Source organism: Streptopelia decaocto (assembly GCF_964273445.1).
Source record: "Streptopelia decaocto genome assembly, chromosome: 4".
Taxonomy (NCBI): domain Eukaryota; kingdom Metazoa; phylum Chordata; class Aves; order Columbiformes; family Columbidae; genus Streptopelia; species Streptopelia decaocto.
In genome coordinates this window covers 71,592,969-71,606,591 of record NC_138658.1, presented here as the reverse complement: position 1 = coordinate 71,606,591, position 13,623 = coordinate 71,592,969, and the positions used below count along the sequence as shown (strand labels likewise).

Here is a 13,623-nt window from a genome sequence, read left to right as displayed (position 1 = left end):
CTTTTGTGGTTTTTTTTTTTAATGCCCTAAATGTCCTTTTCCATCTTGAGTATTGGGAAAAGCCAGCAGAAAGCAACGTTGGGTGAAGAGTGTAAAGTCTCCAATTTCATCCCTTAGAGAGAAATTTGTTAAAAAAGAGTGTAAAGAATATTTTGAGGAAAACCAAGGTCTTAGATACGAATGAAAATGGTCCCTGTGTGGCCCAAGACTTGCCTCTGTGGACTAGCAGGAAGGCAAACCAATTATTTAAAGATCTTTGCTCACATCATTCCCAAATATGTCATGGAGTCAACCATCGTGGTTTCTGTTTCCCTGCAGACATAAACAATGACACTTAAAATTTCCAGCTTGTGCAGCTCTCACACAAACGCCTGCGTATAAGGGCAACTACTAATTACTTATTAAACCTTGCACTGTGCCTAGACTGGGTTAAATATTGACTGTGAAAGTTCAAGGGGAATCTGTGTTACCAAACATGAACTTGGGCGTCCAATTTTCTCGGAGCTGTTTAAATAAGATGATTTGGTGACAGGATACTGCACGTAGGCATTGGGGAAAAAGAAGGAGACAGAACTGAAGCAGGTTGACCCAGAAGTAAATGCCTGTCTTTGAAGCACTGAGTCTTGGAACATGATTGCAACTGGTGGCTCGAAGGGGAGTTTTGTTACAAAATAAGTGAATTAGACTGAGATTTGTGGAGTGTCTGGTTTGTTTTGCTGAAAGTCTTGGAGTTGGTGGGCGATTTGGCTGGGAAATCCGCTGGGCTTGTGAAGCAGGATTTGCATGGTTGGGAAGCAATTGGAAGGGCAGAGCACAATAGCATTTATGTTAGAATTGGGGTAGATTAATCCCAGAAGCTAATTCAGGGCTGCCTGACTGGATTGTTTCCCAGTGATTATGGGAAACAAACAGATGCCTTATGTTGGCAGAAATGGTCCCCGTGTGACTTGTGGTGGAGACACTGTGGGTTTGGGTTACGTTTGGTGAGCACAGGTTGGGGCTACGGGGCAGGATTTTCGTTGGGCCCTGGATCCTCCTAACTCCCTCAAGCCAGAGGATTTCAGTTTTCTTCCAGAATTAGGCAGCTTGTCCTTCCTGGAAACAGGAGAGAAAAAAAAAAAAGGAAAAAAAAATAAAGCCTTTTAATTTCAGAACCTTGAAAACATGTTTTAATGCCATTTCTTTTTAAAAGGCAAATTAAGAATGTCATTATTCAGATGGACTTGCCTTCTTGAATGGAAATGAAAAGGGTAGATTGTGTGGGTATGTGTGCCAACACACCTTTGTTGTACTTTTCTCCTCTCTAAAAAAGGTTTTCTGGTTATCCATTGAACTGCATACCTGAACTGCACTGTCAGTATCATTTCAGCCTTAGAAATATTAGTCGTCTCTTTTGGCCCATGCTAAGCCCACTGGAAGCACTTAAGAAACAATAAATAATATCTTTTCTTCCACACTAGAAGAAAAGCCTTCTAGAATATGGAGTCTGTTTCTTCAGAAGTAATTTGAAGCAATCCTAACTCTCCTCTGCGTTTGCTACCTCAAAACCTAAGGGATAAGGTTACTATTTTTTGCTGCTGAAAATATATTCAGCAACGCTTGAAATTGAATGTCACCCATGCACATTTAATTTAATAAGATGGTAATTTCATGTTAAATAAATACAACTGATTATTGAAAACATATGCTCAAAGGATTTAAAAACCACGTAAGAGATACGCATCTCATCTACTGTTGTTGAACTGCAATAAATCTATGCAATAATCAAGTGCCAATTGTTTAACATACAATAACTATTTTATTAAATCTCAGTGAAATGTGTATGCAGGGCACTTAATTAAATGGAACATGTTCCCAAATATTCTATTTTTCTTATTTTTGGAACATCTAGAGTAGAAAATTTACTGGCAGCCTTTGCCCGAGGGGCTAGTTATTACTCATGTAAAAATATGGCAAGCACTTCTTGTGCTATCAATAAATATCCATTTCATCAGGAAAGCAGCTCCTACCACAAAGGTAGGGAAGAAAGAGAAAATATGTCACTTCACTTGCTATAAAATGAATCCACAAAGCTGTTTTCTCCATCATGTTGTTGGGCTCAGCTGTGTAGTCCAAGCCTAGAACTTGCTCCTGCAAACAGCCGCTATTCCCAAAGCTGAGCCTGACCAGTCATCGGGGCTGGCCAGCAAATACTTGTGGTGTTTTTGTGCTCCTCTTTAAGAGTCTTTGTTCTACAGAGATGCTGTTGTTTTTTTCTTTAATCTTTTGATTGTTTTTGATAAGCATTGTTTTTGTCTGTGGGCGCCTATGTTTTCAAGCCAAGAAGGACCCATTAGCTCATCTAATCTGATCTCCTCATGTCACATACCAAAGCATTTGGCCCAGTTACCCCTATGCTGACCCCTACTTTACTTGGCTAATTCATACCTTTTGGACATGGAGACTGTTTTGTTTTGAAAATATGAGAGGATGCAGGATTCACCAGTCCTTTGAACTGCTTATTCCAATAGTTAATGGGCAAAGCATTCATCCTTTTATCTCTGTCAAAAAGCATTTTTATCAGTTCTCTCCATGTAATGACTTCCCACTGTGTGGAGAGCCAAGAGTTCCTCTCTTTGAGGAACACCTACTCATGTTAATTTGAACTCTTGCCACCATTGCTTTGTAAGCCCTTCCATGTGGGAATTGTTCTTTGGTAGGTGTCTGTCCAGCCCCCAGCATAGTGAGGCCTCTATATCCGTTGATCCATCATTACAGCTCGAATGCCAACACAAGTGAGGATAATAATGATGTGCTGAGCATGCAAGTGTATAATCCTCATGTTAGTCTCGCAGAGAGGGTTAAACTATTGTAGTAATGGTTAAACTCCTGCTGTAAGCAGGAGTTGTCCAGCCCAGCTTTCTGGCAATGGATAGCCCAAGTTAACCAACTCTGGAAACGAGTTTAAAACATGGCTTTTAGATGGTCCTTCCCAGCCAACTGTGTTCGTTCTGAAACGTGGGAGAGGTGAAAGAAATTGACTTTGGTGCAAACCATTCTTGTACTAAGGACTTTGGAGGATCAGATTTTACAGTGATGAGTATGGTGAAGGCCAAATGTTGCCTCAAGTGTTGGTGCAAGAGATTGTGTTCACACTGAATGATTGGTTTGATTAGCGGCCGTTGTCCAGCTCCTTCATGTCACTGTTGTAGTGAAAGATTTCTCTGCTTGGCTGTATTCTCCTCATAGGACAGACGTTGTCTGTGGTACCCCAGTCCCCGATATTAATTCCTTCCACGTGTTGATGGGTTGTTTGGGTGCTTCATAGTAAATGACTTTGCTAATTTACTAACACAGCACTTCAAAAGAAATCTTATCTTAATGGAAAGTGAATGTGTTTGGTATTAAATAATAAAATATACATAGCCCATGGGGCTCTTAAAACTTATTTAAATTCTTTATAAACTTTACAATACAGTATGTGGATATTATAAATTACTTTCCATTCCAAGAAACTGTCCGGGCTAGTTGACCTTCCTTGGAATTTCCTCTTTGTAATTATGTTTAATGTGTTAATAAAGTTCACTTTGAACTGTATCATGGCAAATGGTCTCATAGGATGTGGGTCAGTGCTGGTGTGTTCACCATATGTGAAGCTTGACGTTAGTGCAGAGTTTAGTTGAAGGAATAACAAGGCTAAGTCCAAACAATTGTAGAAGCAGTATCTCCTCCCCAGGTTAGCAGTAAAAGGGGTTCATGGAAAGTTAGGAATGTGGAGTGGGAAATCATTTAGCTTTCACTGCTAGGTGTTACTAAATTATAGCTCTAGGTTCGAGTCACTATCAAAACACCATATATCTAGAGGGTTTTCACACAGAGCTATAAATCATGTTTACTACATGTATGAGTTGAACTAGTGCATGAACTTTGCAATGCAGTCCAGGAAAATATAATTACATGTGTGTGTGTTTTTGACTGTGAGAAATATGGACAGGAAGCTCCAGGCTATTCCACTGTTGTGTCTTAAATACACTTCTAGAAATTGTTTTTGCTGCTTCCCGGAAATAGCTATTTGGTAAAGCAGAGAGGCTTTCCTGGGTTTTGCATAACTCCTTTTTTTGGGCTTTACATAACTCCTTTTGCCAAGAAGTGGCAACCACCAGCCCTTCCAAGGCACTGGGGGGGAGAACAGGAATGCTTGTAAAGCAACGTCAGCAGCAGAACAGCAAGTGGGGCCTTTCTGTGGTATAGGATAGTGGAGAACAGTATTGCAGGATATAAACTGAAAATTGCCCAGCTGTTCAGTAAGACAGGTGTAGGATCTGTCTTTTATATAATGGAACAGAATGGAGATTCCAGTTGCTTGTATTCATAAATGAGGCAAATAAATCTGCACACTTGTCTGCATGTATATGAACAGAAATATCTGAAACAAATGAGGTGATCATGGCATTTCCTTGTTAATGTTTGACTGGGCTTATATGATCTCGAACAGAAAACTTGGCATCTGGCTGGGATTGTTGGTTTATTTCTCTGTGTACTTAGATGTGTTTGCAGATGGGAAAACTACAAGCAAGCAAATGACTTGGTGGAAAATGTAGCGTCTGGACTGTTTAAATTATATTTTAAGCCTGATTGCACCCTGGCCCTTGGAACTCCAGGCATGATCCCTTTAAGTAACTAAAATGATTTGAATGTTATGGGGCAAAGTTATATTTAGTTTGTATTTGGAGAAAGAATAACAACCAGGCGCGGGGGGGGGAGGCAGCTGCATTCTCGTCACTTCTTCCCAAGTCACATCCATGGATGTCAAACCCCACCCTTTCCCCTCAGCCGAAATATTAAGAAATTATTCTCTCAAATTATTGGTTTGAGGACAAGGGAGGCTGAAGAAAACCTGGCATTGGGTTTTTGTCGAGGTAGGGCTTAATTTATCATCGTAGCTCCTTCTGTTTGCACAGGCTGTGAAGTCGGCTGCCCCCTCTCCAGCTGAAAGGCTGTTTCTCAGCAGTGGCCATGGAGAGCTGCCTTTACCTGATGGAATATTGCAAGAGTGGAAGCACGAAATGGTGGTTGTTTTCTCTCCCCACCATTCCCCACTCCCCTCCCAGTGATAAAAATGTGTAGAAATCTGTGTCAGCAATTTTGGTAGAATATCTACCTGGCGTCTTCTCCCATATCTCATGGCAAAGTGCTGTGGGAAGTTGTCTCTGTCTCTAGCAACGTCAGAAGCTGCAGATTCTCAGCACTTAAAAAGGCTGATGTTTTCAAGAATCACTGCTTAATGGCTTAGAAATGACTGGGGTTATGGCATAAAGACACCTCCCCCAGGATTTACACCCAGGGCCAGAAAACAATGCTCTCTTCTGCTCTGTCTTCTAAGGATCCAGCCTGGAGCTTTGGCTCCATGGGTGCAGGCATGTGCCAATATATACCACAAAGATGGTATATATATGCATTAAAAAAATAATGTTGGTAAATATATGAATGAAAAACTTCAACAATCTGGTTTAACAAAATGATTTCAGCTCCTGAGACTATCCCTTGTGGTGCTGCCGTCCGGCTCTTGTGGTGTTGCCTTAATGTGCAACCCACAAACCAGGCAAGCAGCTATAGGGTGTTGCTCTCAAAATACATTAGATCATTTCTGCTCACATATAACGCAAAGCTGGAGTCTAGGATGGCTGAGATTGTGACACTGGCTGCTTGAGGAGGAATTGCATCTGCTTTTTAGCGCTACATTACGGCACAGGACAGAAGCCGGCAGCGGCAAGGGATGGGAGGTTGGCAGCAACCAGGGTTCAGCCTGGTTTTACCCCGCTGGCAGCTGTAGGTGAAGCAGCAGGTGCTTTCCTGGGGTTTTCCCTCTCTCAGCAGCTGTAGGAATGTGTCCAGGTTGCCAGACCATGGGCTGTGCCACCAAGGGACACCCCCAAACCAGCACCTTGGGGGACCTGTCATCTATTAGGCTCCCTGCTCTCATGGCCACCCTCCTGGCATGTTGTGAGCCAGTTCTGCAAGGTGGGGAGCTCCCTTCAGTAGCAGTGGTGCACATCAGAAATTGGGATGCCATTTTTTTACTACATGTTTTTGCTCTGTTCATTTAGCGGAAGCTGGAAATGCCATAGAGAAGCCCTGGAAATGAAACTCCAGGGGAACCCGAGTGGTTCTGGGTAGCTTAATACATGGACTCGGAGGGGGAATATGTTTCTATCTGGATAGTGTGGCATTTCCGTGGCACATCGTGTGAGGCAGCTCTGTGTCAGCAGCACCCACTGCACAGGGGACATTGCAGAAGGGCCTTTTTGCAAGACACACTTCCCCCTCTCCACCACCTCCCATCCAAATACTGACAGCGAAGAGTGGTGAGATGTGCCAGACTGTATCTTGACTTGAAAAGCATTCATCCATCACTGTTGCAGCTCCAAGGCAGGGCTGTGCAGATATGTAGTGAAATAAGAGATTCAATCGATGCCGGTACATTAGAAAGAAAGACAGAGATCCATGATAACATTTTATTCTTGCTGTAGCCATGTACAGGAGGTCCAGCTATCGTTGGATTGCCAGGGCCTCTGAAGCCTTTGATGTAGGTGAAGGCACAGGTTCAAGAGAGAGAGCGCTACTTTTGCAGAAAGTTATTAATGCAAAGATGATATGTAATAAAATGGGAATATTTACAGCACTGAATGAACAGAAGCAAGGTTTTAACGTCTTTGTCCTGGGGCTGTACCTTATTGAGAAGTGCATGCAGCTCTCTCTGGCAAAATTAACAGCAGGAAAAAGAGTGGGGGGCAATTTTTATTCCTCATCCTGAGAAAGTCGCTGGAGGGGCTAATGAAGGGCTGCAGAGGAATGCAGTAGTGTTTTTATTTTCAGGCAGAAAGGCCCTAAGAAATACACCCTTACCTAAATGTCATAAAGGTCTGTGAATAGATCCTGTGACAGAGAGCGATCCAACAATTCCTCAGAACGAAAGGTCAATCAAAGGAAAATGGCATTTGGGAGGACCAAGCTTACCACTGACCCAAACATGTGACAGGTCCAGAGGCAACTCTGGTGCCGTCAGGAGAGCCGCCTGTGCAGCCTGCCCCAACGAGGCACATGACGTGACTGGGAAACTATCTGATTCCTCCAGGTCTCAAAATTCATCAGGAGTCAACCTCAATGTCGGAAGGAAAAGGATTTTGAAGGAGCTACAGCAGGTTTCCAAGTTGGGAGGAGGGCGCTCTCTCTCCACTGTCCCTGCCTGCCCTGCACCTAACATTCTTTCCCAACCCTAATTATAGGTCTGGTTTTGCCATTTGAATATCCCGGCTTACAAGTAGATAGCAATGAAGCTACTCTTAAAGTCTGACTCGGTTTGGTATGACTCTAAGTCAGAGTCGACCTCTCCAAGGGCCAACCCAGAATTTCAGCGAGGCTGTGGATTTGTCTGGGCATTTCTGCTCTTTTGCACTGAATGATATACTGCGACACATTGGGAAATGTAGCAGAATTTGGGACTGGATCTTCACCCGGTGTTGGTGAATTCAACTTTATCAAAGCCAACACACACAATCCCTCCTGGTTTGTGCATCTCCTCTTTAAAAGATTCAGAAATGCAGCTTGTGTCAGATCAGCATTCAAAGGATCTTTGGATTATCTCTCCATTCACAGAGCTGGTTGGAGATCTCCCAAGGCAAAGAACATTAACAGTGTGGTTTGCAGTGCTTAGAAAGACCTGGACAGTCAGGATTTTGTATGGTGTTCTAACAGTTCCCTTGGAGTATGGGAGGGCACCATCACATCCAAGACATTGTCCCACAGGCATCTTTTTGAAGGTGTACAGGGATGGGTGTTACCTTTGCCAGGGACTGACTTTTTCAGATTATGAGCTGTTGAGATCCCCACTTTGGGTCCTCAGCAGTTCATCAGAATCTGAGTGTGTCTAAGACCCACTGGTCTAATCAGGTTCTTAGTTAAACTTATTAGTGAGTTTTAAGCTAGTTCATGACTCTGTCCTCAGTTTGAGCAGCACTTCTGTTCACCAGCAAAGCTGTAAAATCCATGGGTGCGATTCAACGTGAGTAACTGCAACAGCAGCTCTGTAGTCATTCATGAGCTGGACTGTATGTACTGCCTTAGTCACGCTGGGGAAAATTAAGGCAGACATTGAAATAATAGGAATTAGTCATGAGGAAGTGCAAATATGAGCTCTGTAGCTTATCCCATGTGGGTCCAATCCTGCAAAACACTAGGAACAGAAATAAAATATGAGGGAACAGTTCCAAATCCCACAAACATCTTGTGGGTTTTGGGTGCAACTCAGCATCAGCAATCCTTAGCAAAACATTTTGTCCTTATGCAAGAGCAAGGCACTTATTATCACACCCATTAATAGACTATTCTGGGAAGAGCATCGCTATTGCAGTTTGTGTGGGGAACTTGTGTAATGTCTGGTTAATGAGAAGGCAGGGAAGGCACATGCAGGGAAAAGACTTTCTGCTTCAACTTTTCAGAGCCTTAGGAAGAAATTCTGGTTTGAATTCAGCTATAGGACCATTCCTGCTGTTGAAGTCTTTATGACCTCTTTCTTCTGAGTGTTGACCCGTCCAAGAGCATCCTGTTGTCATGTGGCAAACAGTGCGGCATTCCAGGGACACTCTGTTTTGCATAAAATCATCACCTTTTATGAAGAACAAATACTTTTGTCATTCGGGTCAAACCAACAGTGTCGCCACGGCAATTTATAAAAATAACCTCTTCTGGACTATAAGCAATGTTAACATATCAGGCTATGGTATATCTCTTAGTGAAGCGCTACCCAATGAATGCTTTCTGTTCAACAACTGCAGGCGTATGTGTCTCAGATAAAGCCCATCTGGTGACTATTAAAGGGAATTACTGTACATACAACATGAAAGGATTATAACTTTTTGAGGGGGGAAATGTTTTAAGTACCAGTGCTGTTACTAATTTTGCCTTCAGGTTAGGTGTTAAGTTAAAAACAACCACAGTTGCTTCATCAAATACAGCTGAACAGTTTGTGTATTGGACTCCTCCTTGCTGTAGGAAAATGTGGGTGTTTTGGAAGAAACAGAGAGACCCAGAACCAGGCTTCCCTGGTGGGTTAGCATGAGTTGCTAATGATGGCAAGGCTACAGCTTCAGGTCTCACACAAACCAGTATCTCTGTTGATGTATCCCTCTCTAACTCTCTCTATTTTTAGCCTTTGTTGTAGGAGATTTTTGGTTAGCACCTTTCACTATACCTCTGGATTGCAGTCAGTGTAATGTCCTGATTGATGTCTGGTCTTTAAATCCGTGCTATATCACTGGCAAAAACAATAAGAGCTCTTCCTCTCTCTGTTCTTTCTTAGGTCCTCCAAGGATTGCCGATAAAGTGATTCACCGTCAGTCCGTGAGGTTAGGGAGGACCATCAAGCTCCTGTGCCCCGTGGAGGGCGACCCCCCACCCCTCACCATGTGGATGAAGGATGGACGCACTATCCACAGTGGCTGGACAAGGTTCCGAATCCTTCAGCAAGGGCTGAAAATCAAGGAGGTGGAAAGCGAAGATGCGGGAACCTACATTTGCAAAGCCACCAATGGCTTTGGCAGCACCAACGTGAACTACACCCTCATTGTGATTGGTGAGTAGAGCTGGACTAAAGCTGGGACTCACGTGATTTTTGGGGAGAGAGCGAGCTGATTTCTGTGTAGCTGTCAGTGATTGCAGATTTGCTTTGCTAATCATTTACTGACCTCTTAACTGGCCCTTTCCAGTGTTTGAGGATTGCCAGAGCTGGCGATGGATGTTGCTGCACATCTTCTGCTGCAGCCGGCTGCAAGCAGATAAGATTACACAGTGCCAAAGGTTACAAATAAACAGAAGTGATGCAATAGTCACTAGGGTCCAAATCACAATGAATTCCACACAGGAAAGTCTGTGTGATAAGGAGAGGTCACACCGATCTTTATGTTTGCTGCTGGAATGGGATAGTTCTCAAAACAAATGTTTAGGCACCCATATAAAAACGCACAGCTGGAAGATCCATGTACTGAGCTTTTGCAAAGCACGATGTCTTCAGGAATAATATTTAGGTTGAAACAAAGCTCAGATCTGGCATATGACCCAGGGATGCTCAGTTCCTGAGAAATCCCCTTGGTAGAGGCAGGATTAAAAAAGCTTCAGATGCTGTCTTGGTGACCATGGGTTCGCTGGCTGTGCTTTTGACTGGCTTGAAAGGGCTTAGCCTGGCAATAGGATTTTGGTGTCACTTGCTAGGCTGAGCATTCCTGAAGGCTCCCAAAGACACTTCTCTGGGTAATCAGAGATTCCTCTGCCATGGCTGCCACAGAAATATGCTCATTGGTCCTTGTCCGCAAGGAGGGAAATAGCTGGTTGAAGTTTGGCGTGCTGGAGGATGCTGAGGAAGCAAAGCTGGAGGGTTGCAAAGCAAGGGGTGAGATCAGGCATCTTGTTCATCCTATTGCCTAACCAGCACCCCGAGGATCTGGTCTACAACATTCTGTTTCTCTCAGTGGAAATGATGACAGAGTTTGGGGCTGTTTCCAGCTCCCTACTGGTTGGCACTTGGTCTGGTTTTGTTCAGTTACTTCTTCTTCCCATCACAGAAGGAGAAATGCTGTGAACTAAGAACACGTAGGAAACACTTGGTGCTGCTTGATGGAGGATTATCACCTGATAACAGATTGATTCTTGGAGAATGCACTTTACTGCAGAGCCAGCGTGGGAGACCAGAATGTAAATGTCTTATCGGGAAAGTGATGTTTAGGTGAGGGAAACCCTCTTGCTATATGACTCATGTAGCATCAGTGGGATAAAGCTGCAAAAGCCATCTTATAGTTTACATAGTTTGTGGATTTGTTTTCCCTCATTCACCACTTTCCTATCCACATTCATCTGTCTTTGCTACACTGAGCAAAAAAGGTGAAGTGGAAGTAGTCTATAAAACATCGTGTCTATACAGACTCCTTTTGGATGTACTTTCCAGACTGTTTGGTATGGAGAAAGGAATGCTATAGGAACCTCCTTCAGTCCTTCTTGTGCCTTTGCACTATGTGGAGGTTGCTGAAGTCTTTGATCTTCTCTGTCATCCAGTATCTTCTGTAAAGTTCAGGGCCCAAGCCAGCTCCCATTATTCCAAGGCAAAGAGGCTTTGAGGCATCTGTGAGTCAAAGAAGGCTCTGATTATTCATGGTAGCACAACAGAAACAAATGAAAGGAAGGTACAGGGCAAAAGTTGGACTAGAATTCAGGAAGGACTGAGGCATAAAGTCAAATTCAGTTGCTCAGGGATATTGGATTATCAAATTTAATTGTGTTAAGAACAATGGTGTTCATTATATTTGGCACTGCAAAGCCCTGGGCACAAACACTAGTTATTTGTAGCCTCCTTGGGCAGCTATAGAAGGAAATTACAAGCTCCCACTGGCCTCTGTGGGTGTGAGATTGAGCCCTATACAAACAAATATTGATCACCAAGTGCCAAGAAAAGGCTAACTTTAAAGTAAATGTGTGGCAGACATATGGGCTGAGCTATCATTCATCTCCAAGCATCCTTGTTCTAATGCTGGCTAAACCCACTATTTCTTAGACTCTCAGTGTACCCTTGTGCTTTGTTGTTGCTCAGACCATTTTTGACAGATTACTTGTGTCCTTGGTCTCCAGCGGTACAGATGTGTTCACATAATGTTTCAAACACTTGGTTTTCACTAGAACAATTTCCTCTGAAAACAAATGTTCCCCTAGTGTCTTTCTTGCCAAGGTCTACAAGCAAACACAAGGTATCACTGAATTATTCTTTCAAAGGATCCAAACTTTTAATGTATTGGCCAGATGTTTGTGTTTGTCTTGGTGAAAATGCTTTTGGTTGAGAGCAAGTCAATCATTTGTTGATTTTTGAGAAGGAGGCAATGTTTGAAAACGAACTGCTTGTCAGTTTTGGGGCTGAAGGTCAAATTGATGGAGCTGTTTTGTTTGTGCTCCGGAAAGCACAAACTTCATTAGGCAGAGTGGCCTTTTGAACCATATGGTCTCTCTATTCTCTGAGTCCTTCAAAGGAGAAAAAGACCTCTTTTTCCGACTTTACTGCTGACAGCAAACATGTAAAACCATGCAGGTGTCAGACAAGGGCAAGCTGGTTAAGATATTAAATCTAGAATAGCATCAAGTGATTCATTAAACATTGGGACTTGAAAAAGTAAAATCCATTTTGGCATGAAAACATTCTGGGAATTTGAGCAGTAATATCCGGAATCCATACCGTAGCTTCTTGAAAGATTTTGGAGTTATGCTATATGTGTTTAACTGAGCTCCGCCACACCACTGTGGAACTGTTACCCCTGTGTTATATATGTGTACACTGCAGCAGAATAAGGTGATGGTTTACCCAAGGTCCTACAGAGACTTGGGACTAAATTCAGTTGCCTTGAACCTTCCTGCCTGTACTCAGTGCTCTATAGCTCTTATTAGTCTCTATATTCCATTATAGTGTAGAGAACAAACAAAAATCTGTGACATTTTACTAAATTTTACAAAGGAATAAAAAGGGCAGTGGATCTGCCAACACCGATGGGTGCCAGCAGACATGGCAGAGGTGAGCTCCCTTGTCTACGTTGCAGGTTGGTCTCTGTGAGATAGAATAATTTTGGTATAAGCCTGTTTGAATGTTGCTTTGTGGCTTTCATGACAGATCTTGCCACCAGCCAGCTCAGTGCACGAGCAGAGCAAACTTGGGGCTGCCTCTACATGTCTGGTAGACATACCTACACATTGCCTGGCTGGAGGACTTCTCCGTCTGCAAGGGTGGATGAGACAGATTACTGTGATTTTACAGATGGTAACTAAGGCAAACAGAGACCAGGTGATCAGTCCAAGACCACAGAAAATATGAGCTGTGGCTCAGAGTTGAGTCTAAACCTCTTAAATCTCACCCTAAAAGACTACTCCTCCTTCATAACACTTGGTAAAGCCTTTTCTTCCTAATTTAGCATCTTCCTGCTGCTGTTTTGGAAGGGACTTTTCTCTTACTATAGGTTTTTGATCTTCTTTCTCAGACAAAGGTTTTGCCAATGCAGATGGTAGCAATTGGTTTCTGCCCTGCTTATTTCCCCATCTTCTCAGACTGCAGGGGCCCAGATCCCAAAGATCCAAGGAATCCTGCTCTAATACACTCCTACGTGAAATGTAAGCCAGTAAAAGCAGATAACCAATATAAGTAAAAACTACAATTTCCCCTCCTAGCCAGCGTTAATAGTTTTTGTGGCTTACCACAAGATTTGGGATGCCAATTACACTCCAGACAGATTTACAAATGCTGGAAGAGAAACTTCTCTTTAATCAGTATTAAATCAGCATTGCAGTTATTAAGTACAATGGTTTCTTATTAGGGACAATTACCTGTAGCTCATCAAAACAAATATGCTGTGCCTTCCCAAAAAGTTATTTGTACAATGATGCCCATCAAAATCTTAATCTTTAAGTAGTTTTTGTTTTCCGGTATGTTTTTTGTTTGTTTGTTTGTTTTCCCAGCCAAATCAATTCAGAAAAACATTTATAACCTACAAGTGTGAAAAATAACTTTGTTTTTAGATGCTTGCTTGAAACGTGCGGTTTCTTTACTGCAGAATAAAACTTCCT

General features: G+C 42.8%; 1 protein-coding gene across 1 annotated transcript in view; it reads left to right on the top strand.

Moving 5' to 3' along the window:
- Positions 1 to 13,623, top strand: part of FGFRL1 (fibroblast growth factor receptor like 1) — a 181,407-nt gene that overhangs the window by 80,899 nt on the left and 86,885 nt on the right. The window contains exon 3 of the mRNA XM_082052086.1: positions 9,338 to 9,610. Within this exon, the coding sequence (XP_081908212.1) occupies positions 9,338 to 9,610 (273 nt within the window). The remainder of the gene's footprint in view (positions 1 to 9,337; positions 9,611 to 13,623) is intronic.